The sequence below is a fragment of the Lycorma delicatula genome, chromosome 3 (assembly GCF_047948215.1).
Source record: "Lycorma delicatula isolate Av1 chromosome 3, ASM4794821v1, whole genome shotgun sequence".
In the NCBI taxonomy this organism is placed as follows: domain Eukaryota; kingdom Metazoa; phylum Arthropoda; class Insecta; order Hemiptera; family Fulgoridae; genus Lycorma; species Lycorma delicatula.
In genome coordinates, this window is record NC_134457.1 from 22,531,556 (window position 1) to 22,557,863 (window position 26,308).

General features: G+C 28.7%; 2 protein-coding genes across 4 annotated transcripts in view; one reads left to right on the forward strand and one right to left on the reverse strand.

The window, feature by feature from the left end:
- Positions 1–3,432: 3,432 nt before the first annotated feature.
- Positions 3,433–16,372, reverse strand: LOC142321446 (BAG family molecular chaperone regulator 2). 3 transcript variants are annotated; one of them, XM_075359529.1, is made up of 3 exons: positions 15,964–16,372; positions 13,804–14,180; positions 3,433–5,020 (listed from the first exon to the last, which is right to left on the reverse strand). In XM_075359529.1, exons 1-2 carry the CDS (start codon positions 16,196–16,198, stop codon positions 13,819–13,821), a joined length of 597 nt encoding a protein of 198 aa, XP_075215644.1. In that variant the 5' UTR covers positions 16,199–16,372; the 3' UTR covers positions 3,433–5,020; positions 13,804–13,818. The 3 variants fall into 3 exon arrangements, with proteins under 3 accessions (XP_075215644.1, XP_075215645.1, XP_075215643.1); XM_075359530.1 differs by having other exon boundaries at positions 13,800–14,180; XM_075359528.1 differs by lacking the exon at positions 3,433–5,020 and adding an exon at positions 10,255–10,656.
- Positions 16,373–16,735: 363 nt separating this feature from the next.
- Usp14 (ubiquitin specific protease 14) overlaps positions 16,736–26,308 on the forward strand; it is a 59,049-nt gene continuing 49,476 nt past the window's right edge. Inside the window, exons 1-3 of the mRNA XM_075359532.1 lie at positions 16,736–16,916; positions 17,033–17,211; positions 26,074–26,181. Of these exons, the coding sequence (XP_075215647.1) occupies positions 16,901–16,916; positions 17,033–17,211; positions 26,074–26,181 (303 nt within the window). The 5' untranslated portion in view covers positions 16,736–16,900. The remainder of the gene's footprint in view (positions 16,917–17,032; positions 17,212–26,073; positions 26,182–26,308) is intronic.

Here is a 26,308-nt window from a genome sequence, read left to right on the forward strand (position 1 = left end):
AAGCTCTGATATTTTCTTGACAGGGCACCATCATACATATGCACAAAACAGACCAGCAGAGAGACTGCTTTAAAAATCGACAGTTAAAGAGCTGAGACATCAATATAATGGTGTCATTAAAGCAACGTCCAGGAAAAAGAATGCATTGCCCTGAGGTAGATAATCCCCACGTCCGGAACACAACATCTATGTTCCACGTCCAGGGCGGCAACAGCTGTACTTTCGTACATTACATATAGCTGGCTAACGGGGTTCCGAGTAAATTCCTCGGTTATGCTTTGTTAAGTTTGACCTGGTTCCAACTTCAGGTCACTAAACGGACTGGATTTTTGGCTACCTGCAGGAAATGGAATAACAAACGATTTTGGAAATGGATTCATACCACTCTTAGAGCTGGCGGTGTGGCGGCCAGGGTCAATGTTATTGCAGGTGTAACGGAGACCCTTCCGTTGTCCACATGTCCCCTGCGATGGCAAGCATGTAGCAATGGTGTCCATGAATGTCGGTGCATGGGAGCTCTGAAAGCTTCGGTGAGTAGGAGCCTGGAGTCAGTGCAGAGACTGCGCATCCGCTCTCTGCCAGGACATATGCCGGTTCCACCGGAGTACCGGATCGGACCTCCAAGGTTAGTAGCCCTGGAGTGGGGGTGTACCCTGGCGGCTAGCCTTGCTACAGAAGGGATCCACTGTTCATGAATATTGAACAATCAAACGTGGCAGAGGGTGCACGTAAACACCCTCGTTTAGAAACCTCCGATTCTCCGCAAGCGAAGAGGAAAAAAGTAAAGAATCTGATAGGCTAAAGAAAGATGCTGATAGAATCAGTAAAGAATTAAAGAAAAGTCTATTTGGCTATAGCGCACCTAAGCCAAGATTTTTAATTATTACAAGGGAGAATGGAAACTTTCAAAAAGTTAGTCCATTCCTTATCGCAAGAGAAGTTACAAATTGTGCTGGTGGTCCTGTCAAGGAAATTCGTAAAACTTTTAATGGATTGCATGTCGAAACCATCAACGACATGCAAAGCCAGAAAGTTTTGGCGTTGAAGAAGATCGGTGAATTTGCGGTTTCTGTCCAACCGCATAGCACACTGAACTCATCCAGAGGAGTTGTTTGTCGCGATCTTCTTAATTGTACAGAAGAAGAAATTGTACAAGAAATGTCGAGTCAGGGAGTAACTCAATGTCGCAGACTTACTATGAGAAGAAATGGTGAGATTCTTCCTTCGGCCTCGCATGTTTTGACATTTAATAGGCCGAATCTTCCTGAAAAGGTACGAGCTGGCATCCATCGGCTTGATGTACGAGCTTTCATCCCGCAGCCGATGAGATGTTTTAAGTGTCAACGATTTGGACACACAGCAGCAAGATGTGAAGCGCAGGAAATATGTATATGTGGAGAGAAAACACATGAGGGTGACCCATGTAAAGACCCTCCAACCTGCGTTAACTGTAAAGGGCATCACAATTGTCGTTCAAGAAACTGCCCTACATATAAATTAGAAACAGCAATTCAGTTAGTTAAAACACTTCAGAAGGTAAGCTATCCTGAAGCAAAGAAGATTGTTAATAAGCGTACACCACGACCATCGACTTCTTATGCAGAAGCAGCGGCTGCCCCTTCCACATCTAAAATTAATGTGGAGCAGTTGCTTAACACGATGGCACCAAGTCTTGCGACGATGATTGAAAGAATCATTGATTCAAAGATTGAGTCGACTCATCAGAGAAAACAAAGTAAAGATGAGAAGGCTCATCCCCGGACTGACGCCGTTGACATGAGAGACACACCAGCGCCGTTTAAAAAACCAGCTAAATCTGAGATTGTAAAGTCACCAACTTTTGTAAGAATTAAAAATCTTGATTTATCTGACAAAGAGAAACAGATCGCTTCATCGTATAGTCACAAATCTAAAGAAATTGTGACAAGAAAACCTGAATCTGCGGAAGTGGAGGTGCAAGTTATTATAGAAAAAGCACCAGGCGCAGATGAAATAAAACCTGTACCAATAGAGCCTCCAAAAGCGCAAAGATCAGCTTCGGTGAGAGCACCTATTTCAGCCGGACCCAGTACTGCAGTAGAGATAGAGTCCGGCTCATCCGCCGCAGAGACATCATCGCACATTACTTTAGATTCTTTAGCGAAGATGCTAACAGCGCCGGCGAAAGTTTCATCAACTGACGTCAGCTGAAGAACGTCACTGGCATCCGAAATAGAGGAAGACGATGCCATGTCTGAGGCCTCAGATACGCTGTCATCAGAGGTTGAGGCCGTCAGAAGAATGGAGAAACGTAAAAAAGGATGGTCGAAAGGAAAGCCTAGAAAGTAATTTTATTGGATCAGAAGTTATAAGAAAAAGTAAAATTTTGATCATTTTTTGACACATGAAAATGTGAAATATTGAACCCTTTTTTATTTTTTATTTTTTTGAAGTGGGATGGGGCTAATGACCAAAGTAGTCGATGCCCCTAAAACCTCAAAAAAAAAGAATGCATTCATCATACACACTACAAAAAATAAATATCAAATATTTTTTTTTTTTTTATGAAATCAACTTCAAACTTGCAGAACAAATAAAAATAATACCCTTTCAATTCTTCAAATGTGACTTTTTGAAGTCACCTCCAAGTTAAGGTTTTTGACAGTTATTTACTTCTAGTTTAACATGAACTTCAAAAGGTTAAAATTTAAAGAAGATTAAATAGAATATATATATATTTTTTTCTTAATTTCTTTTACATTGGCTTCATTTTTATGTTAACTAAAAATGTTATTTTTATTAAAAATTTGGAGATGCCTATACAAAAACAATCCATTTATAGGAAATATTATTTCCTACACAAGTAACTTCTTCTTTATAAAAATAATAAGAGAAATTAAGAAGAAACCATGTAAAGATACTCCGATAGCATGTACAATAAGACTCATTGAAATGCAGGAAGATTACAATTTTTTTACAAGAAGTTTTGAAATTATTTTCATGAGAAAATATTTAGAATAATTTAATTCTAAATATTATGAAAATAATATTTAGAATTAAATATTATAAAAATAATATTTAATATTATTTAATAATATTAAATATTATTAAAGATTTAATAATATTATTATTAAAATTTAATAATAATATTAAATTGCCCATTTGCCTGTAAATATCATTATGCTATATAGTAATCCTAACCTAATAATAATGACAAAAAGATGTTTTAATGTCTTTAAATTTGTGTGCAGGCAATATCATATTCTGATAAAAACATTTGCCACTCAACTGCTGGTAAAAACTTATTATAGGACCACCACGGGGAACTACATCAAAAAAATTAATCAATAAAATGAATGTTGGTAATGAAATTACATGATTATTTCATTTGATGAAATATACTAAGACCTGAACACAAAAATAAATAATAACAAAAATAAAATACTGATCAAATAAAAAAATAAATTCATTTTATTAAAGAATTAAAATTAATAAAAAACAATAACATAATTAGAAAATAATTCACTTTAATTAACTTTTTAGAATAATTACATAAGCGTGACATAATCATAAGTAAATATAAACAAGTTAATTAACAGTATAAAATAATTATACATGATTATTCAGTGGTTATAAGTGTTAAAATACTTAAAAGAACCCTACAACAAAATGTTACAATGTTCTAATGTTAATATTTAGTTGTTCCTATCACTTGTCATATTAGTTCCATATTGTAAATTATATTTTTTTAACGATAAAGTACATCTAAACAATGGAATGTTAATTTACTATGCGCTTAAATACCACAAAACTTGATACAAATTTATAACTACTTAATTCATTTACAATAATTTACAAACAATCTCATTTATCCCAATCTTGCTAAATCAAATTTTTTTATATATATTTTTTTTAAAATAACGATTTTTACTTTAACATCTTAGGTACAAAAAGATTAGATTTTCTTCAAATTATATAAAGTAATACAATAACTTTATAAAAGATCTTCTGATGTTAAACCATGAAAATAACTTAAATACCGAATAATATTCTATAAAAAAATCTGATGTGGACACCACATGACTTCCTTGTACGCCTATTAAATTTCATATACACAGTTTTTTAAGATTAAAGTACATAAAATTTTATTTCATTAATAACTTCTGATATTTTTTTAATTGTTATTAAATTATTATTTATCGTAATTTTTTTTTTTACAATCAGAGGTTATTAATTATTTACAATAATTTACAATCTCATTTATCCCAATCTTGCTAAATCAAATTTTTTTATATATATTTTTTTTTAAATAACGATTTTTACTTTAACTTCTAAGGTACAAAAAGATTAGATTTTCTTCAAATTATATAAAGTAATACAATAACTTTATAAAAGATCTTCTGATGTTAAACCATGAAAATAACTTAAAACCGAATAATATTCTATAAAAAAATCTGATGTGGACACCACATGACTTCCTTGTACGCCTATTAAATTTCATATACACAGTTTTTTAAGATTAAAGTACATAAAATTTTATTTCATTAATAACTTCTGATATTTTTTTTAATTGTTATTAAATTATTATTTATCGTAAATTTTTTTTTTACAATCAGAGGTTAATAATTATTAATAAATCAAAATATTTAAATTAAAAAAAAAAAGAAAAGGAGATTAGGTCTAATTTGAACCGATGTGCCTTCCTCTTGTAAGATCCAAATATTTCATTAATTAAAATATTATTTGGCTATAAATTTAGAAGCAACGAAAATAAGTATCACTTATGATATATCGTTGAAATGCTCTCAATGAGGGCATTACTGCAGTTATGAAACAGTCCAAAATCCAAATTTCTTAGATATTGAAGTTTTTTGGTCCAGTCAATTACAATCAAAAGGGGAGGTGCACAACTAGATGTTAGAACAGTTCTAAATCCAACATTTTAACATCCTACGGCTAGTCGTTTTTTAGTTATGCGAGATACATACATATGTACAGAGGTCACGCCAAAACTAGTCACAATGGATATTTCTGTTGAAATCTGAAAACCGAAATGTTTCGCCATCACAATACTTCCTTTACTTTGTACAAGGATGTAAAAAAGTATGTAATTTACTTTACAATAACATCTTAAAACTTTCATTTTTATGGTTTACACAATTGAATTGTTACAAGGAAAGAATAAATATTACTTCTTAATAAATAATATTGTCTATTAATGTCAATTTATGCTTTTAACTCAACAATGGTTTTTTTACTTGAAAAATAAATGGCATCCTTTACATTGTGGCAGTTGAATGAAAAATCTAAGAGAATAGAAATTTAAAAATAAACCAATCTAAGATAAAATAATGACTAATAAACAGGTTCTTACTAATTATTGAAATTTAACATAGCATAATTTCCATTTGGCTCAGTAACATACTGCTGGCATTTTTTTTTTTGTTAATAATCATTATGTTTCTTCTGGAAATGTAACTGCATCCATTTATATAAAACCAAAATAGAAATATAAAAATTATGTAAATATCAAAGTTGACATTAACTTTTTAATTATTTTAGTTACACTGCTGAACTCTATTAATACATAACTAGAAAAATGTTCTATTTTCTATAAATAAAACAGTAATTTTTTTAAAATTATAGCAGGTCTGTCTTTTCAAACTTCCTAAGAATTCACCACCACAGTCTGAGAACTAGTCTTGAAGTATATATTTATTTAAAGCATTATTGATATGGATAAATGAGGTCGTAAAAAATAATCTTTTACTACAACTGACTGATAATGGATAAATATTTAACCCCCAATTTATAATTAAAATCATACTGCTGTAATGAAGTAAATCAAATAGCACGAAACTTAAAATAGTAGACTAAAAGTCAGTTTCCGTCACACGCACTTAGATTTACAACAGATTTGACAACAGTTTTGAAACGGTATGCATTTTTTATTAATTGGCTTATACAATTATTATTCAATTATCATTCAGTATATTTTTTGTTGAAAGTAAAAGTGTTTTAATATTCTTCAATGAAGTTAGATTTATTGCAGAATTTGACTTTTAGTTCAACGGATATCTTAAAAAGACAAGCAACGTTACCAATATTATAATTTATCAATAGTCAACTGTATGACTAAGAAATTATTAAATTCATTATTTTTTTGTTTTTTTTTTTAATTTAATGAAATGTGCAGGCAATGACTACAATGATCATTTAGCCCAAATGGAAATTTGTAGCATATGAAAAATGCCATGCCCGATCAGGATTTGAATGCAGGATCCCCAGGTGAAAGACCAAGACGTTACCACTTGCGCTACAGAGGCCACCATTAATAGCCTCTTTCACTGTTAACAATTCCATTGTTATCAATGAGACGTTAAAAAAAAATTAGGTATGCTTAAGAAGAAAAATTATAATGAATAATTTATTGGTAAAACTATTCAGGGTAAGGGCATAGATTGGCATAGAATTATATGATACGGAATGTACAAAAATAATTTAAGGCTGAGATAATGGGGCTAGATCAAATTGGTCTATCAAAAAAAAAGAAAAGAAAATACAGATTCCATAGTCTCATTAAAATAAGAATACAGGACAGAAAATATCAGCTAAATTCTTTGAACTTAAAAAATAATATAACTGTTAAAAACTTGGAGTACTCACACCAAAAACCGTGAAACATTATTTCTCTATACAAAATTTTATATGGTGTTTCTAATAAAATAATACAGCACTACACTTACAAGAGAAAAATACATCATATCGTAAAATTCAGTCTATTATATTTTTATAGTTTTTCCTGATAATTAAACAAATTATAAATTATTAAGTAGAATCAAGAATAAAAACCATTTAGCTTGTATTAAATACAATACTAATAATTGCACAAGAAATTTTCAAAGAAAATGAAAATCTTTAATTGAATAAATAAACTGAATCGAAACAAATATAAAAAAAATAAACAACAAAATGTTAGTTCATTGAAACTTGAATAAAAAATGGTTATCGAAATTTAAATAAGTAGGAATTACATTTTTTAATTAGTGCTGAATTGTATTAATAAATAACTAGAAAAAAAACTGTATTTTCTATCCATAAATATAATTTAGTGATTAATTTATATTAATAATAATTAACAATAATATATATTGGTTACAAGTATATTACATATATTACGAGTATATATATATATATATATATATATATATATATATTGTTATTCGTAAAAATAACTAACAAAATGTTAAAACATTGCATTAAAAAATTAGTTCAAATGATTTACATTTGTTAATTTTCACTAATACCATATATTCCTGAATATCAGAATCATTTTATACATCAAACATATATTTTATATTAATAATTTAAAATTAATTTATATTAATTATTTAAAATTTTATATTAATACATAATTCAGGGCAAATCAGTAATTATTTTGTTAAAGTCTGCAAAAGAAGTAACAAAATTTATGTAGATCAGCTGAGCTACACAGAAATAGTAGTTCTATTCCATATACATTATCACAATTTCACTTAAGCTAAGGAATATTTATGAAATAAAATTATAAAAACAAGTTATCATTACTATCAACAAAAGTCAGTTTAATATGAAGTATAATATTAATTATATATAAGCGAAATATTACAAATGGATCCAATTAATGGCAGGGGAGAGGGAATTGTAACTGACATTTATTTTTAAATTATACAACAAACAGATATGTTTAAAGTAATATAAAGTATTTAAAATAATAAAATAAAAATGTGTTATAAAACTGCACTGCATAAAAATATCTCAGACAGAGCATTATGTTTATGCTAGCAATGAGATCTACAATGCAACAACAAAAGCTAAACACCTTTTCAGTCTATGAAATATCTAACCTTATAAAAATAATATACGTAAACTGTAAATAAAGATAAGATTTTATTTCATCTAAATCTGTTACAAAGATTAAATTATCTGACATAATACAGTAAAAGTGGTCCCAAATAGATCCTTATTAGAGTAATAAATTCATTAGAAAGTAATTTTAGTGCAATTTATACAGAATCTTAAAAATTGATATTTATTAACAAAGAATTTATCTTTCATCATATAAAATTTTATCTCTTTTCCCCCTTAAATTAACAAAAACCTGATCATCATTTAGGCACAGCTACAACAGCATTTTAACTTAAGATGTGTAATTTAAATGCTGACAGTTTCGTTAAATTTTCTTCAATATCACATTTTTACTTTTAAACTGTAAGAAAATTTCAATCTTGACATCTTTTGACACGACTCCCCAAAAGGGAGTGTAGTGTATTTAGGGTGTGCTTGTTCCATCATAGCAGCTAAATGGCTGCATCAATTTAGATCATTCGTTCTCAAAGTAGGCAAAAACACCCCTTTGTGGGCACTGGAGTACTTCAGGGGGACAGTAGAAGGCCCACAAAAAAATTGGGAGCATTCAAGCAGTATAGGAAGGCGATGGCTTATTAAAAAAAAAAGTCAAAAATGTTTTCCTGATATTTCAAAAACTTCTTAAGAAGAGAAATCGGCTGCATGTTACCAAACATGGCAACTTACAGCTGTTTTTAAATAAATTTGAGCCTGATATCAACAAACTTGTTAAAGCACATCAGATTCATCCTTCACATTAATGAAAGTGTAATTCTTCAATTGAAAGCTTTATTTTAATTATTTATTGTTATACTGAATATGCTATCACTACTGTTGTTATACAACTATATAGATACAACTGCAATTTTTTTGTAAGCAATTTTAATAAAAATACTTCCAAATATTATTGAATATGCGTTTTAATTGCTCTCATTTAAAATGTACGTTTCAACTAAGAAATAGTATATGCCACGTTTAAAAACAATAATTGCAATTGCTGTTTTTATGGGCAAATTTTAAAAACAGCGATTGCAATTATTTTTAACAGATGGTAAGTTTAAAGATTTTGCAGGCACTAGAAAATTTTTGATTCTCAATGTGGGCAGTGGATGAAAACATTTGAGAGTCAATGATTTAAATGTATGACCCCACGTTGAAATACTTATGTTACTGGGAGTGTCATAGGCTATATAGACATGTAAATATATATATATATATATATATATATATAGTACTGGAGATTTGCCAGTTACAGCACAAACATTTAATTAATTGAATTAATAAACTGTGAGCCTCTATCACTGTGTGAGCTGGGTTTGAACTGTAGATTCGAAGACATTGAATGAATAATATTACAAAAATAATAGAATTAAATTTACATTAAAAAAATGTCTGTTTAATAATAATGGGCTTCTCGTGGGGGACAGCATGTGAGGCTAAGTAATGAGGGTTATGCCTTGAGTGAAACTAGATCAATCATCACCATCAACTGGTAATAAACAAGGTGTCCTTGAGGTGCTGTTTTGGGAGGTGCAATGGGATGCTCTTATATTATCTCTGCAATCACCCGATTTTCAAAATTCAGACAGGATATTTGCTAGTATAATACAATATCATAATGGAACCAAACCAGAACAAAATGAGCAACAATGTTTGTCAGAAATTATTTTTTTTTCAGCAGTTGTGTTTTGTTAATTTTTAGTATTTATCTCTTGTTGTTTAATTTACTTATTAAAAAAATAAATTATTTAAGAAGTGCTTTATCATTGTCACATCTTTGGTTTCAATAAACGTTTGATAAACTATCAACAATCTTAAAAAAAAAATTGGCAACAAAAGTTCATCATTAAATAAAGAGCATAAGACAGCATAAAATGGTAAAATTATCAGGGGAATACAAATCAGCTAGCCATAAACTATGGCAAACCACTTTCCTGTAGATAAGGATAGTAAACTTGAACCTTAAGATTATTAACCTGTTGCACAAAACGATTCAACTATTTACAATAAAGTAAAGTATATTATGGCAATGAAATTCCTATTTGTATTTGAACACCCCTCTTACACAAAAGGCTTGTGCTAGAGTCGAATATGGACTCTATTTTGGTTTCAGCATTATTAACCTAAGTTGTTTATGGTTATTTAAATATAAATAACCATCACAGATATTTAAAATTCAAAAATATGTTAACATTGGCAAGTGCTGACACAATGGAGTAACTAATTTAGCCACCTTGTTTCACATCTTCCTATTTGAAATAGAAAACCGAGAAACAACTTAATAAATATATTTATTTAAGCTATTTATAAAATTAAAAAAATCTATTAACTAATCTTGAGAATTAAAATAAACATAACTTTCTTTAATTAAGCCTGGTAAAAAATAAAGAACAAAATATATGTAATGTAAATTATTAAATTTATTAAATATTTTATATTTAAACTATATTAATATAAATTTATATTTATATCATGTAATTCAAATGTGAAAATTAAAAAAAAAAAAAAAAAAATTAAAAACAACCAAGAAATTAGCACAATATAAAAATTGTTCATATATTTTATTCATTAATACAAATATATATCTATATCAACCACAGATTAAAATAAATTACGTGTAATAACATAAATGACCACATAAATAAGGATGTCTACTAAGGCAACTCATAATCACAATATTTCTGTTAAAAGATTTCAAGGTAATCAATATTTATTACAGACAGGTCACCTTGAATACTTTCCCAACACAAACTATGTTACTGGATAACATCAAACATTGATTTTAGTTATCTGAAATACATAATAAAACTACAGAAATACTAAAACAAAGATAATTATTATCAACTTTTTATATTAAGATTATTTTACCTGAGATTGTAATTTAAACAATACTGTAATATACAGATATATTACGAATGAATCTTTGTTTAATTGTGTTAAACAAGTTGTAAATTTACAAGCCTTCAACTTTTTGATATTATGGAATGATATTAGTAAAGTTTTGTTACTTAAGATAGAATTTAAAATTTAAAAATAAATCATCTATATATTTACTTTTTATTTTTGATGCATAAAAAAAATTATCAGTAAAATAAATTTTAAAGTAACTTGTACGTACACAGGACATAATAATATTGGTATTCGTACAAATAACATTAACAAAATTTTAAAACATTGCAGTAAAAAATTAGTTCAAATGATTTAGATTTGTTAATTTTCACTAATACCATATATTCCTGAATATCAGAATCATGTTATACATCAAACATATATTTTATATTAAAAATTATTATACAATAAAAAAATTAAAAAGCATAAAATTTAATATAATAAACACCAATACCATAAATTCATTACGATTAAAATGTCAAAGTTAACAATCAGCAAATAAAGTTTAGACACATTCTGTTTCAGAATTAATCATAAATAAAATGATTTATAAATTCAAACTGTTTTATTTATCTTAAACATGTTTAAATTACTATTTCTTTTACATGTTGATATCTTGTAATACGATCAATCACAGTTAAATTTTCAATATTTTTATCAAAATAATATTACAATAAATACCTTTTTATCATGCTTTAAGAGAAAAAAAAAAAAAATTACAGAACATTTTTTTTTCAGATTCCTTGAATCTTATATTATGAAATAAAAAAATCAGTCACACTAAAACACTGTGCTTTGGTGCTGACAGCCTAACAACAAATTTAACAATCCTTTACTTGAGTTCAAAAAAAATACTTTTAACAACATAAATAAAAGTTGACAATTTCTTCCAGAATATATATATATATATATAATCTGTATATATATTTTTTTTAATAAATCAGCACACATTAATTAATTACTGTTACAAAACATATAACAAAAGACAATTATTAATTCAAATGAAATAAACTTTAAAAACAATTTCATTTTAAATATCCAATTTTTAAATACTGGATAATTTTATTTTAAAAATTAAAAAATAACAACACCTTCCCCTGTTACGATAAAAAAAAGAAGATAACATGCTGCATGTAGTCAAATCATTAAATAATTCAAAATTATGTAAATCTTAATGGTTTGAAGAGTATAAAAAGAAAATTTATAATAAAACTAACCATATCACCTAATAGTTGAAAAAAGTAAACGGGATCACTTGTTTGTTTGTTTGTTAAAAAACAATTAAGGTACACAAACGATTATAGTAAATTAATCATAAGCAGTCTTTTAATAGGAATAATATATTTAAAAAACATTAAATATCTAACATTAGTTAATTACAGTTAAATTACCAAATTAACCATAATATTATCATTACATATTAAGAATATACATATAGATCTCTGTTATGTATAATTACAATAATAAATGAAATTCGTTCATTATTCACAAAAATTGCAGGAGGGAACAATTAAAAATGAGATTAAAGTGGAGTGTCATTAATCAATAATTATGACCTAGCACAGTTCTAATTATTTTATTGATGAAATACATTTCATCATACATATTATTGTATAAATATGTAGAAACATTAGGTAGTATTTATACAGTTAGTAGAATAAAAATATAATATAAGAGAATTTTGGGCTAAATATCAAAGAATAACACTATAAAATGTAAGAAATTCTATAAGAACATAATTTTAGCAGTTAAATAATAATACAACTTTACATCATACAAAAGACGATTCAGAAGCATGGTAGGGAAAAAATCTATAATAAAGTATTACATTTTTAGATAGTTTAAATGTGCAGTATTAACAGTACTATTTATAATTATAAACCAACAAATTGTACTTTTATTATTATTAATATTGAATATTGTTAAATATAACAAAATAAATAATTCTGCACACTTACTTTGTTTCTTATATATTTTAATTGGAATCCATTACTAAAATGGAAAGAATAATACAAAGAGGATTTTAACAATAATAAATTTGGCAAGAGAATGCACTGAAACTGCAACTAATGTTCTTTAACTTTGATAATCTACAAAAGCCGGTTTATTAAACATAAATACAGTTTTGGTAATTTTACATTTTACGGACTTATTTCACAATTCAATTCTCAAGACACTATTACAAGGCATTCTAAATGACTTATTTCTTACTAATACATATACAACAGCACCACATGAATGAATGAATGAATGAATGAAAATTTTTTTTTAATGGAAATAAAATTTTTAACTATCCATAACTTTAATTCTGATTAGTGATATTCCCATATAATCAATAATCTTCTTACTAAAATATTAACTGTTACTTTCACAAGAGTTCATAAAAAAACATGTGTTAATTCCTAAATGACCGATCTATTTTTGTTTCAGTTGCAAGATGTACTTTTAAAAAACAGATCAAACAAAAAAATAACAATGACTGAAATATGGAAAAAATTTAATATGAAGCACGTGAATAGTAATACAATAAAGTAAATTTGACAATAAATAAAAATACTGTACATGAAAAATACTAAGTGAAAATTATAAACGGTAAGCACAAGTATAGTAATAAAATAATAAATGATCTCAAAAAATAATACTAATTCACTGAAATCCTGCATAGGGAATTGCTACAAAAAAAAAGAAAAACTATAATTTCACAATGCAATGCAGCAAAGTTATCAAACTCCAGGAAAATGTATAAATATAAAAACTATAAAGCAACAACCAAATCTCTATGTCCCATTTTTACACAAACAGAAATTTTTAACTTAACTGCGATTCATACACATATATGAAAAATAATACATACTTAATAAATGCATCAAATATGATTATTTTCATAAGTAAAAGGCAGCATGTTGGTAACATCTTTTTACAGCAATATAATGTACCAAGTTTCCTCCATTGGATGGATCGATTATTTCATAATTCAAATACTTAAAACTCTCTCAAAAAATGCTAATTAACAATCATAATAATAAATGTCATTGTTAACTCACTTACTGAAAATAAAAATATTTATGGCATAACATCTTCAATACCAGAGAATTTAGGTTCACGATTGATATATTCCAGTAGGCCTTGAAGACGTTTTCGAACACGTTTTTGATCATCAAGTGTACAACCAAGAATGGCAGATTCAAAATTTTTATCGGACAAACCCTGCGGGTAAGATGAACATGCAGCCATATAAGACAAACATCTTATCTTTGTTCCACTAGGATCACCTCTTAAATTTACAACTAATCCGTCTATCAACAAATTAACTTGATGTAATGCATCTTCCTGAACTTTATCTCTGTTTGTTCTCACCATTATTTCAACTGTCATACAACGATTACAAATTCTCTCTGTGTATCTAGTTATATCATCACGATCATCTAAAAAAAGTAATAAAACACAGACTTTTAAGAATTTATAATTAAATAAAACAGAATATTTCATAAACACTATCATAAGTTATGTGCCTCTTCAAGAGCATTCTCCTGCAGAACAACAAAATTAAAAAACTGTCTTTTTTAAATATAACAAAATAAAAAATTTTATAACAAAAAAAAGAAGATTTTTGAGCAATAATGAACTGAATGAAAATGAAATTATCAACCAAAAAGAAAATATTATATAGTGGGACACTGATTATTGTAACGCTGATTTTCTAAATTTACAACTATGCATACTGCTTACATCTGCACTAGGCAATTTAAAAAACATTAATACTTTGAAACATTTAAAATACTATTCAAAAAAAAGCTTTTCTTCAATGGTAAATGTAATTTGATCAACCTTTGTTTTCAATTATTTTCTCAATTAATACAGCACAAAACATATAAAAATTTAGTAGAGTTAAACTAATTATAAAATTAACTTCTGAAGAGACTGATGGAAACACATTAATTGGTCAAGATGAACTATATTGTAATGACTTGCAAACAGGACTGTCTTACAGAAAAGCTCATAAATGTTTGTAATTTACAATTTGAATAGTATGACTATCTCAATATCTTGTTTGAATTAAAGTTATTAAAATTTCAGATTTGTACTTAATTTATTGAAGCCTTTACTATAAAGGAGGAGATGGCACTTTTGAATGAAATGTTTGGGGATTGCTTTATCTCTTGAATTATTGAATTGTAACAGAGAACATCCACTGATTTACCGTAGACCAAATTATTTTTTTGGGACATATTAAAAAAATAACACTCTCGGCACTTCATAAAAACTAAACAACTGAAGAACATAATCAAAAATTGAATCTAACATACATGAAGTGCTTAAAAAAAAGGAATATTAAGTTCAAGAAGTTAAGCACATATGGAAACACCACCTACAACAAAATATAAAGATACCTTAAAGGTATTGTTTTCAAAACAAATTGAATAATCAGTTTTTTAAACAAAGATAAAGTACTTTACAATTCAGTTAGTTAATGTAATTAGTTTTTAAAATGGTTCTTTTACTTTTAAAGACCTTTCCATTCGCCCTTTAATTTTAAATTTGATGACACGAGGGATTCTTTAATAGATACTTCCCACAGTAAGTGTGAGTAAAAAATATTATAAAAAATGATCTAAAATTTTTGTATATACTCAACATATAATGAAAATACTTGAACTGATAGGGAAGTACAGTACATAATAGCACCAGCATTTGCACATAGTTTTTTTATAATATACTTCGGCTGAAGTTGTATTCCTCTTAAGATATAATTTCCAACTTTAATATAGTCGAAGTTTGTTTATTTGGTACGAAATGACGCACATTGTAACTATGAAAAACTATACCCGATTTCATTGCTACAAATAGACAACATATAAAGTCATACATAAAATACATCCAGTTTCAAAGGATTAGTATTTCTTCAAAACAAAGAGGCAAATAACTACGTAACTGTATTAGCAAACAATTAAAAAAGGTGTATACAGAAATTTATAAATAAGTAACATTACATTCAGACAACTAATTTTATCAACCCTCGTACCTTTCTCAAGGTTAAACGCGTTTATTTTAAAGTTTTCATAAATAATTATAAATACTAAGAAAAGGTAAAAATTAATTTAAAATAACCTAAAATTTGTTTTCTAAATTCAGTCAAATACAATACTGAAAAAAATATTAAACGGTTAGCAAAAAACCTAAAAACTTTGACATAAGCTTTATACTCACTTTCAGCAAGCAGATTGACCAACTCAGAATTTCGAATTGAATCCAAAGTTGTAAATAAAGTGTCCTTTTCCTCTTCTAGTTTCAAAGCTTCTTTTCTTAAACGTTCAACAGCGGCTTCAACTTTATCTAATAAATTTAAAAGCCTATCTTTAGGCGGAACACTACTATCGTAAACATTAGAGTCGTCAATTTCGGGCAAATCGTTTCCTTCGGAAATACTGCTATCAACATCCATTGTTGTAAAACGTTACTCAACTTAAATCAACACAATAAATTTCAGGAAAACAAGAAAATATGATAGTTGTGCACCTGCACAGCAACCTTAACACTGTTCCGTTCTAATAACAACTGATTCAAATACGCCGGATCCGAATTTTTCGATCAATTGTATAAACAGAAGGCAGATGAAATTTCTAGAACAGCCTTCTAGAGTTAAATACACATGTGCCAAGTGCTGCCAATAGGTCTGCTTTTCCCATTAGTTTAATAGAATCATTAAAGAATTAAGCTGAAATTATTTTCACTGCACTCAGTGTCTACAATAAAAATATAATGAATTTTAAGGCATTATTAATAACGTTATTGTTACTTATCCAGTAAATATAATTAACAATAATTATGACTGATAAAAGTTAACTCTTTTCACAGTACTACTATCATTTATTGTATATTAAGCTTCATACCTTTATCGTAACAATTTAATTTTCTATTTAACATTAAAGAATTAAAAATGTTGGTAATCAAATGATGATGTTGCCCACCCCGCTTTTACCTTAAACGACAGAGCCTGTATATGCATGCGTTTGGAATTGAATGATTTGGAAGTTTTGTGGCAAACTTACCGTGGAGCATTTAAATTTTAGAAGTACTCTTTACATGTGTTTTTAGTCATAAGTTGTATATTATTATCAATTAATTTGTATTTATACCATCAACTATGCCTTCTTTCAAAGGTAATATTCTTAAATTAGTTGTTACAGGATTGTTAACCTATAATGGTTTTTTTTTTAACGTATTAATATAGTAAATTGTTATTAATTATTTTGATTATTTTCTTATCACATTTCAGTGAAAGTAAAGTGGGGAAAGGAGGTTTACAATGATGTTGAAGCTAATACTGATGAAGATCCACTTGTTTTTAAAGCGCAACTGTTCGCTTTGACCGGAGTGCAACCCGAACGTCAAAAAGTTATGATTAAAGGAACGAATTTAAAAGATGCAGATTGGGGAAATGTGAAGTTAAGCAATGTAAGTTAAAAATATATGTTTAAGCAATTTTTTAAATTAACAATTCCTATATATCTTATATTTATAATTTCCCTGCCCTTCAGTTTTTAGTTCCCAAACTTTGTCTACGACTTTTGCAGGTCCTATTTTAATGATAATATGATATATCTTTTAGCATTAGTATTATTCACTAAATTATTGCTTAGGCACTTGTGTACAAAGGAGCTATTTTTCTCATCACTTAGGTCAATTACAAGTAATTCACAGCCTAGGATTTGTTTGTCAGAGCTCCATGATTTCATTCAACTGTTTAGTATGTTTTAAAATGCAAGGAATTCTTAGAGTTAAATATAGTGAAAGAAGTACTTTTCTCATTTGCCACATCACGTTCAAACATACTGAACTGACGCTCATATTCTTCTTTTCTGGTACTTTAATATTCTACTGCAAATATGAAATTTATTTCTACATGGTTTTTGGTTGTCTTGCTATCAAGGTTAAGGTATTTAATTTGTTCCAGTTCTAAGTCTTCAATTCAACATCTCCCCTTCCTCTTTGTAACCGACATCTCTGGAATCTTCCATTACACACAAGATCGCTTTCTGAAATTCTTTCTGTTGTCATTTGTTTGCATTTTCCTTCCACTGTTTTTTGCTCTATCTGACCTATTTCTTTAATGGCTGGTCACAAATTTCTACCCTACTCTCTTTATTTGGAATTCTCTTCGATCTAGAAAACATTTACGGCTTAGTCAGTGGTTTCACATTGGTAAATTTACGAATATTTATGTAGTTATTGGGAAAATTCCTGGAATACCCATTCTTAGAACCCACTGCTTTGGTACTGCCCTCATATCACGTTCGTTTAAAAGTATATTTTATGTGAAGAAACAAGAAAAAAATCAATGCCCAACCAGTATCTGTGATGGGTATTCCAGAGTGTTATGTTACATTGTGAAAGATACATTTCTTGATTGGCATTAATTGCTGTGCTGATGTTATAGACGAAAATTGTTTATTTTCAATTTTTTAGGACATTTTCTTTTGATTGCATTCTGTACACAACAAATAAAATAAATATTATTTATTAAAGTGCATTTACTTTGTTTCGGTCTTCTGGAAAGAATTCATAGCAGTAAACATGTCAAAAAAATTCTTTCCCTTTGCTTTTGTCCAAAAGAGCAAACTCTTGGAAAGATTTATGTCACTAAGAAACCTTTTATTTATTGTTGTTTCTCTACTACTTGAAAATTTTTCAATGTTAATTTTTCTGATTGTTATTTTATATGTGAAAAGAAATTTGTATACTCTTTTCAATGACAAACATTTTTAATTTTCAATTTTATAGTGACAGATAGCTGTTACTATCATTAGAAAGAAAATGCAAGCACATCACATTGTGACATTATGAATTCTGTTATCAAATAAAATTTCTAACTCCGTTAATATTATTTGAATCTTTATTTCAATCAGAAAAAGCATTTATTCATATACCATTTCTGTTTTATCAATAATTCATACTACAGTTAAGGTAATTATGCATGACTTGTAGTTTCATAAATTTGAAGTATTGACCTATATTCAGATTATCTTTAATTTCCTCAAAGATTTATACCGGCAATGTTATTAAAACAAATGTCTGTTAAATTAAAAAAAAAAAATAGAATAAAATTTAAAATCTTTACAAACAATATGTTTTATGTCAGGAAAGTAATTTACAAGATGTGATTGGAAGTTTTAAGACAGGTGCTGCCACTGCTTAATAGAAGGGGGTAGGTTTGCCTGCAGTTGAGGAAGGGAGGCTTGTTTTGCCCTTGAAATGTTCTTAAAACATTACTGTGGTATCTATGTTTCAGTATAGAGTGGCATCCTGGTGAATGAAGACTTGATTTTGTTTTTGGCGGATTTCTGATTTCACAAAATGAATGAAAAAAGGGAACAAGTAGTTTGTATCAAATTTTGTTTGAAAACCAGGAAATCAGCTTTGGAGATTATGAACTCTTAAAAAGAGCTTTTGGAGATAATTGTCTGAGCCGTTCATATATTTTTAACTGTGTTAAAGAAGGCAGCAAATCAGTCAAAGATGACACCTAGTTTGGCCAGCCTTCTGCTTAAAAAAAAAAACAACAAAAACATTGAAAGTCAACAATTCAGTATGCTCTGACCATAGACTTACAATTAGGGAGATGGCTGTTGCACATAATTTAAGTTTTTACGCGGTACAGTCAATTTAACTGAAGATTTGTATAAACATCAAGTGTCTGAAATTGTTGTCAGACCAGCAGAAACAACACCGACTTAGAACTTGTTAATCAGGTCAAAACTGACCCAGATTTGTTAAATAGATTACAGACAAAGCTTGGATTTATGGGTATGACTGAGAAACAAAGGCAAAATCATTGCAGTGGAAGGATCTAAGTTTGCCACAACCATAAAAAGCATGACAGAGTCAGTCAAATTTGAAGGCAGTAAGGATGATTTTCTTTGATTCTACGGATATTGTGCATCAGAAATTTGCAACTAGGGGAAAGTTAGTTGACCAGGAATGGTATAAAAGATTCCTTTAGCATTTGCATGAAAATGTGAAGAAGAAATGGCCTGCACTCTGGTGAGACAAGAATTGGGTCCTTCACCATGACTGCACACTGGTTCATTGTGCATTCTCAGTCGTATTTTTGGCCAAATTCCTGTGCTTCTGCAATCCCCTATTCCTCTGATTTAGCCCCTACTGAATTGAAGACATCCATGCAAATACAGAAAGGGTTCTTTTAATTCTCTTAAGAAAAGAATTTTCAGTAATTCTTCCAAAAGTGGAAACACCATTTTATTCAGTGTGTTCAGTCGGAAGAGTTCTACTTTGAAGGAGTTCCATCACAATAGTCTGTTAATTACTGCCATTTTGAAATTATAAGACTGGGTCTTAAAACTTTCCAATTGCACCTCATAATTTAATTAAAAGAGTGTTGTTAGTATTACTAATAAAATTTATTAATATAAACAAATGTTTAATTCTCAATTCTAGGAGGGTGTTATTAAGTAATCTCTGTAACACTTAATTTCATAAATATCTCCAGATGACTCTTCTTGAGGGTGGCACTCCATAGTCATAGCTAGGTAAAAGCTAGATGTGATTGGACTAGGATGAAATTGACTAAATCCATAAAAACTTGTTATTACTTCTGCTGTGATTATTACAATTATTATGATTGGGCATATCTGAGACTTTTTCATCTGGATTTTAATAAAAAAGTCTTCTTATCTCAGTTACATTAAAGTTCCCTGTAATATTTATTAACATTTTAAATGCTGTTTTAAGGCTCATTTATAGCAATTACATAGTTACATTTCTGGAGTTGATTTTTGACTGTTGCATTTTGCATAGCAAAGGAACAGCAGTGTTACATAATATTAGAAGCCACTTCTAATATTATGGATGATGTACAAGAACATAGAGACTTTCAAATATATTCTGGTGAAAATAAAGAAGAAAGTTCGTATAAACATATGTTGCAACGTCGACGGGACCCCCTTGGTTAACATAGATTTTAGAGCGAGGGTGTACTGTATGTGTTCATAGGAGATGAATGAAGACAACACCTTGTTGATTACTGAAGGATTGTTTAATTGTACACCGTCTTGGAGGTTTAAAATAATTTTGTAACATAACACTTGTAACTTATAACTTAACGTTAAAGACAGCAAACATAAACTAAATTAAACTTAAAGTAATGTTCATCCGAACAAGAATTGAGAGAGTCCTTCTGGACACGACCACCTTGGGTCAGGTATAAGTGCAGACTGGAGAAGATGCTACGTACAGTGCTCGATGGAGCAGCTTGTGACTTAGAGTGGCGTGATGGTCTGGCGACCATAGTTTGCTGTGGGCACCCTAGCCACCGCTAGGTTTCAGCACCCGATGACAAGAGGGGGTGAAAACATAACACACTTTCCACCAAATTATAATTACAATTTTTATATAAATTACAATGAAATGACGTTAAAAGAATGTTTTGGCAGTTGACCAAGTAACTGACTCTGAGCTTGAGCTCTAAAGCAAAAATAAGTTAAACATTTATGTATGACAGAGCAAATTATGATTTTGGAATTGACAATCCAATATTTTTGTCTGAGTGAAGAATGAATTAATTGTAATCCTCCATGGGATAATCTTAAATGATCATGATAAATAATCAATCGAGTTAGATGACTATGAGAACCTAAAATCATAGGATGCTTAGCATCTAGAGACAGTTTTGAAAAACTTTTACGACCTCCAACGCGAATAATATCATTTTGATCCAAAAATGGGTTGAGAGAAATTAATTTGCTTTTCCTGGATACAGCAGAATTTTTCCTTAAATCGTTTTAATTTCTTTGCAAAATATAATTCATGAGTTTGGCAAACAAGAATTTCTAACGTGGAACTGGTTACTTGTGGAGAAAGATCTGACAATATACAACTGTTTTTATGTTTCAAATTGTGGATGAATCGACAACAATATGAAAATATGTTTAGTGTTTGTGTGAATGAAGGAAATGGTTTTGAAACAACATGATGTTGTTTACTTAAACAACTAAGACATAATTTTTCTTGGAACACAAAGTTTTTTCTTTCATTAACATTACAACTTAAAACTTATCACATCGATACAACGGATGGCTGCAAGTTTTACATAATGTACACATAAAATTATTAGAATTAATTACGTAAAATACATTTTTATTAAAACTAGGTATAAGTATTATTTGAATAATCATATTTTTGCCGCTAAATCCTACATTAGACGGCTGTGCCTTTTCATTACTTTGAATCGTGTCTGTGGATATAAATAATTTATGTTTAGATTCTAAGAAAGGCATAAGTTGTTCTAACATAGGGAATTCATTACCGTCTAATGATTGTACCCAATTTCTTAAAGTATTTAAGTTTTGTGTAATTAACTATATTACAATAAATTCTAAATAGTCAATATTTAAATTTTTCAATGCATTAATATATGAATTAACTTGGTCAATGAACTTAGATAAATTTTCAGAATTTTCCTTTTATAATGATTTTAAATTAATAATTTCTGAAGCATGTTTAGCTGCTATTAGCCTTTTGTTATCATAATGAGCTTTAAGTAATTCTTTTGCAGTTTCATAATTTTTAGACATTTCTGATAATTTTTTTATTACGTCAAGAGCATTGCCTCTTAAGAAATTTGTAAGGTAATAAAATTTTTCAACATTAGAAAATTCTTCTTGGTTATGAACTAAACTATTAAAAAGATGAAAGAATTTATACAAAGCCTTCACATCACCGTGAAAGGGCTCAATTTGTATGGTTTTAAAGTAATTGGATTAGGTTTGTTAATCATTTTAGTTGCATCAGTTACCTCTGACATTTTGAAACAATTTTCTAATTTTTTATGTTTTAATTTAAGTTTATCAAAAAGGTTATCATAAGTGTCTGTGATTTCAAGGTCCTTATCAGTTGCATCTTGGTGCAATTTGATTTCAGATTGAACGTCAAAAAATAGTTTTTCGTATTCTAACAGTTTATCAAACTTAATAATGGTAAATAGATCGTAATCGCCTGAATTAAGATCAAAGTTTTCAGTGAATGTTTTTAATTTGGCTATACTATTCATAATGCCTCATTTTTTAATTTAATCCTTGAATTCCATTTTTATTGGAATCATATACAAAATAATATTAAATATGAATGAAATAAAGTTATTATAAAATAAGATTAAAAGATAAATGTCATATACAGTAATATTGTTAAAGTATGGCCTATGCATAAAGTTGAATGAACTGGATTGGTTGTAAATATGATACGATATTGCTAACATCTGCTGTGTGCAGATCAGCGAACAATAGAAAGATTGCCTGAGATGTGCGCATGCATCCTTTGTACAGCGTAGCAAAGGAAACTTGTCCAAACTGGTATCGAGGTTGGTTCCTTTTACCTGGCTAAAGACAGCAAACATAAACTAAATAAAACTTAAAGTAATGTTCATCCAAACAAGAATTGAGAGAGTCCATCTGGACATGACCGCCTTGGGTCAGGTATGAGTGCAGACTGGAGAAGACGGTACAGTACTTGAGGGAGCAGCTTGTGACATGATGGTTTGACGACCTAGTTTGCTGTGGGCACCCTAGCCACCGCTACGTTTCAGCACCCGACTGCAAGATGGGGTGAAAACGTAGCAACATAGGTTTAGAAACGCTTTGTTATCGAGTGTCAGCTGGTGAAAGATTTCTTCCTGGTTTCTTTGCCTTCGGTAAATTGTTTAAAACTAATTCTTACGACCATAGTTATGGGTTAAGTTCAGTGGTTTTATATGAAATCTGACTTGAGAAATTGTAAAAATGTGTCATAAAGCTATAATTTTAATAATTTATGAGAAATTGGGGTAAAGTACAAAAGATTGGGGTTGAAAAACACACTGTTTTATGTTTGGTGTAAAATAACTTTGTTAAATGGGTAATAAATACAATAAAACTTGATACAAATTTGATTCTGAATTAAGTAGTAGGAATAAAATCCACAGAAACTAATTATAAATATAACAATTTTGAAGTTTATTAAAAACAAATTTTAAGTAAACTGAATTTTAATGAAACAATAATTTCATATTTTAGAAAAATTAAACAAAATACATTAATAAAACAATTTATTAGACATCTTTAAAACTGATTAAAAATTAATTTTATCCAAATTTATTGGAAATAATTTATTGCATTTGAACAACAATAAACATTTAAATAAGTGAATGGAATAGTGCATGTACATCACCTAACAATACCTTATAAATTTTCCATCGAAGAATATGCAGGCATCTTTTTTGTTTATGGATTCTGCAATGGTAATGCATGAGCCGTGCAGTGAGGATATCATCAAAGATTTCTAAATAGGAGGATTCCAGGCTACACAGCCTTTGATATTCGGTATTTTAGTGCTTACATATACCAGATTACCGTTTTCTTCAGATACTACTGAACTGCAAGAACATCATTCTGTTGCGAAAGAAGAAAAAGTTCAGGCATCAACGCCATAAAAGATTCTTACTACACTAGTTTAACACACAGTAAGGTGTGGTGAATATTTTTAAAAGATAAAGAACATCCTTCTAATCTACAAAAGATAAGAAATTTACTTCTAGAGAACTTCCGATACGTTTAATATTTTGTCAGTGGATTCTGGACAATCCTAATAACAAAGTAGATTCTATTTCATTTACTGATGATGCCACATTTACTCAGAGAAATTTTTAATTCAAAAAACAGTCGCCTATGGATTTATGAAAATCCAGGTGAAACTGAATACCAACACAGATGGAAAGAAATTGGTCTTTTCAGAAGTTTTTTGCCTTAGGAAGAAAGTTAAAAAAAATTTTGTTAACAATAAAATAAAATAGATAAAGTAAATTGAAATAGTCAAATTTTGTCAGACAAATGTTATGTGTATGTACATACATATGTGTATATATGTTTGCTTGTATAATTCTGGACTGATTTTTTTCAAATTTGATTGACAGATACTACCTTGCAGAAGAAAGTTATATTAAAGTTTTGCAAAAATTGAAAAGGGGTATGGGTGTTTTGACGAATAAAATTTCAAATCTCCTGGGGCACTTAAGCAAAAAAAGTATCTTACAAAAGTTGAAGTTTTTTTTTATCAAGATCATGAATTACCAAAAAATTTTATTTAATATTCCCCCTCCGCAAAAAATGACAATTTTTTTTTTAGCCATATCTTGCTTTGGAAAAGGAGTTAATGGGAATTACTTGCATCTATGTTTACTAAATCTCTTCAATTCAAACGACTATAAAAATATCTTACCCATCCCACTTCAGTGGTCTGAAGTAATAAGACAATTTTTTTTAATTTATTTAAAATTTAAATCCATCTCACAAGTTACCCACTGCTTTTAAAATGTAGAAATTAAATTTTTTGATTGCCCTTACTCATTTGTATTACAAAAAAAAAAAAAACAATTTGGCTGTATCTTTGTATTCCCATTAAAGCCCATCAGGGCAAGGAATGGGGGTGTGACCAGAACCTCACTAGTCAGGAGTCTTCCCCTATGGGGTTGGGATGTATCTGTATTTTTTAAACAATTTTAAAAAGTTTTTTTAAATTTATTATCACTAGTTAAGGATTGTTTTCTTGAAAATTAATTATACTTGAAAGCTTCCCCTTGAGCGTGGACACCCCCAAAATGAAAACTTTATTACAGTTTCAAATTTTTAATGCTTAAGATATATTTTGTTAAATAATAAAGCCACTGAAATAACTTAATACCCCTCTCCTGATGGGGGAGCTCCCAAATTAAAAAAAAAATAAAATCAAAACAATTTTTTTATTTTAATTTCAATTTTAATTCATTTAAAATCAATTTTAGTGATTGTTTTAAGAATCATTAAAAAAACTCTGATGTATGAGCCCCTAAATTTTCAAAACATTGAAAACATTTAATTAATGTCTTGGCTACAAAAATTAAAGTTAAAAAATTTAAATATACCAAGTGACTGACATGGTCAGGAAAGTTAATGCAGTTCATTGCCAGATTTTTTCAGACTGAACCTGTCATTTATCAATTGAGTATTAAAGTAATCTGTTTACCAATGTACAGTTATACATATGTATATAAATGGTTGATATTGTTGATAAAAAAAGTATCTATCATTAGCACATTGATTCCTGTGGGAAAAGGTTTAATGAAGATGTTCTTCTGTAAGAAACGGAACATTTCATGGAAAAAATTCCATACAATATAATTGTGTTTTATTGTAGTTTGTATCTTATAGAAAATAATTTTTATACAGAATGTCAAGTTTGACATTCTGTAAATGTAATTGTTCTGTGTCACATTTTAATTATACTTTATTATAGGGTGCTGTGGTTTTAATGATGGGTACAAGGGAAGAAGATGTTCCATCTGAGCCAACTGTTAAACCTGTTTTTGTTGAAGATATGAACATGGCCGAGTTAGCAAGTGCTGTAAGTTTTGTATCTTCATATTTTCTTTTTCATTAGCTGAAGTGTTTTGCAAGCATACTTATTTAAGTATATATCATCAGTTGTAAATAAATTAACATTCATTTTAATTTGATTAAATGCTTTACGT

Excerpts from the sequence above, each read along its gene's own strand:
- LOC142321446 (XM_075359529.1), bottom strand. The coding sequence starts at position 16,198 with ATGGATGTTGATAGCAGTATTTCCGAAGGAAACGATTTGCCCGAAATT. Across the intron at positions 14,181-15,963 it reads GGTCAATCTGCTTGCTGAAA|ATGATCGTGATGATATAACT; the intron begins GTGAGTATAAAG and ends TACTTTTTTTAG.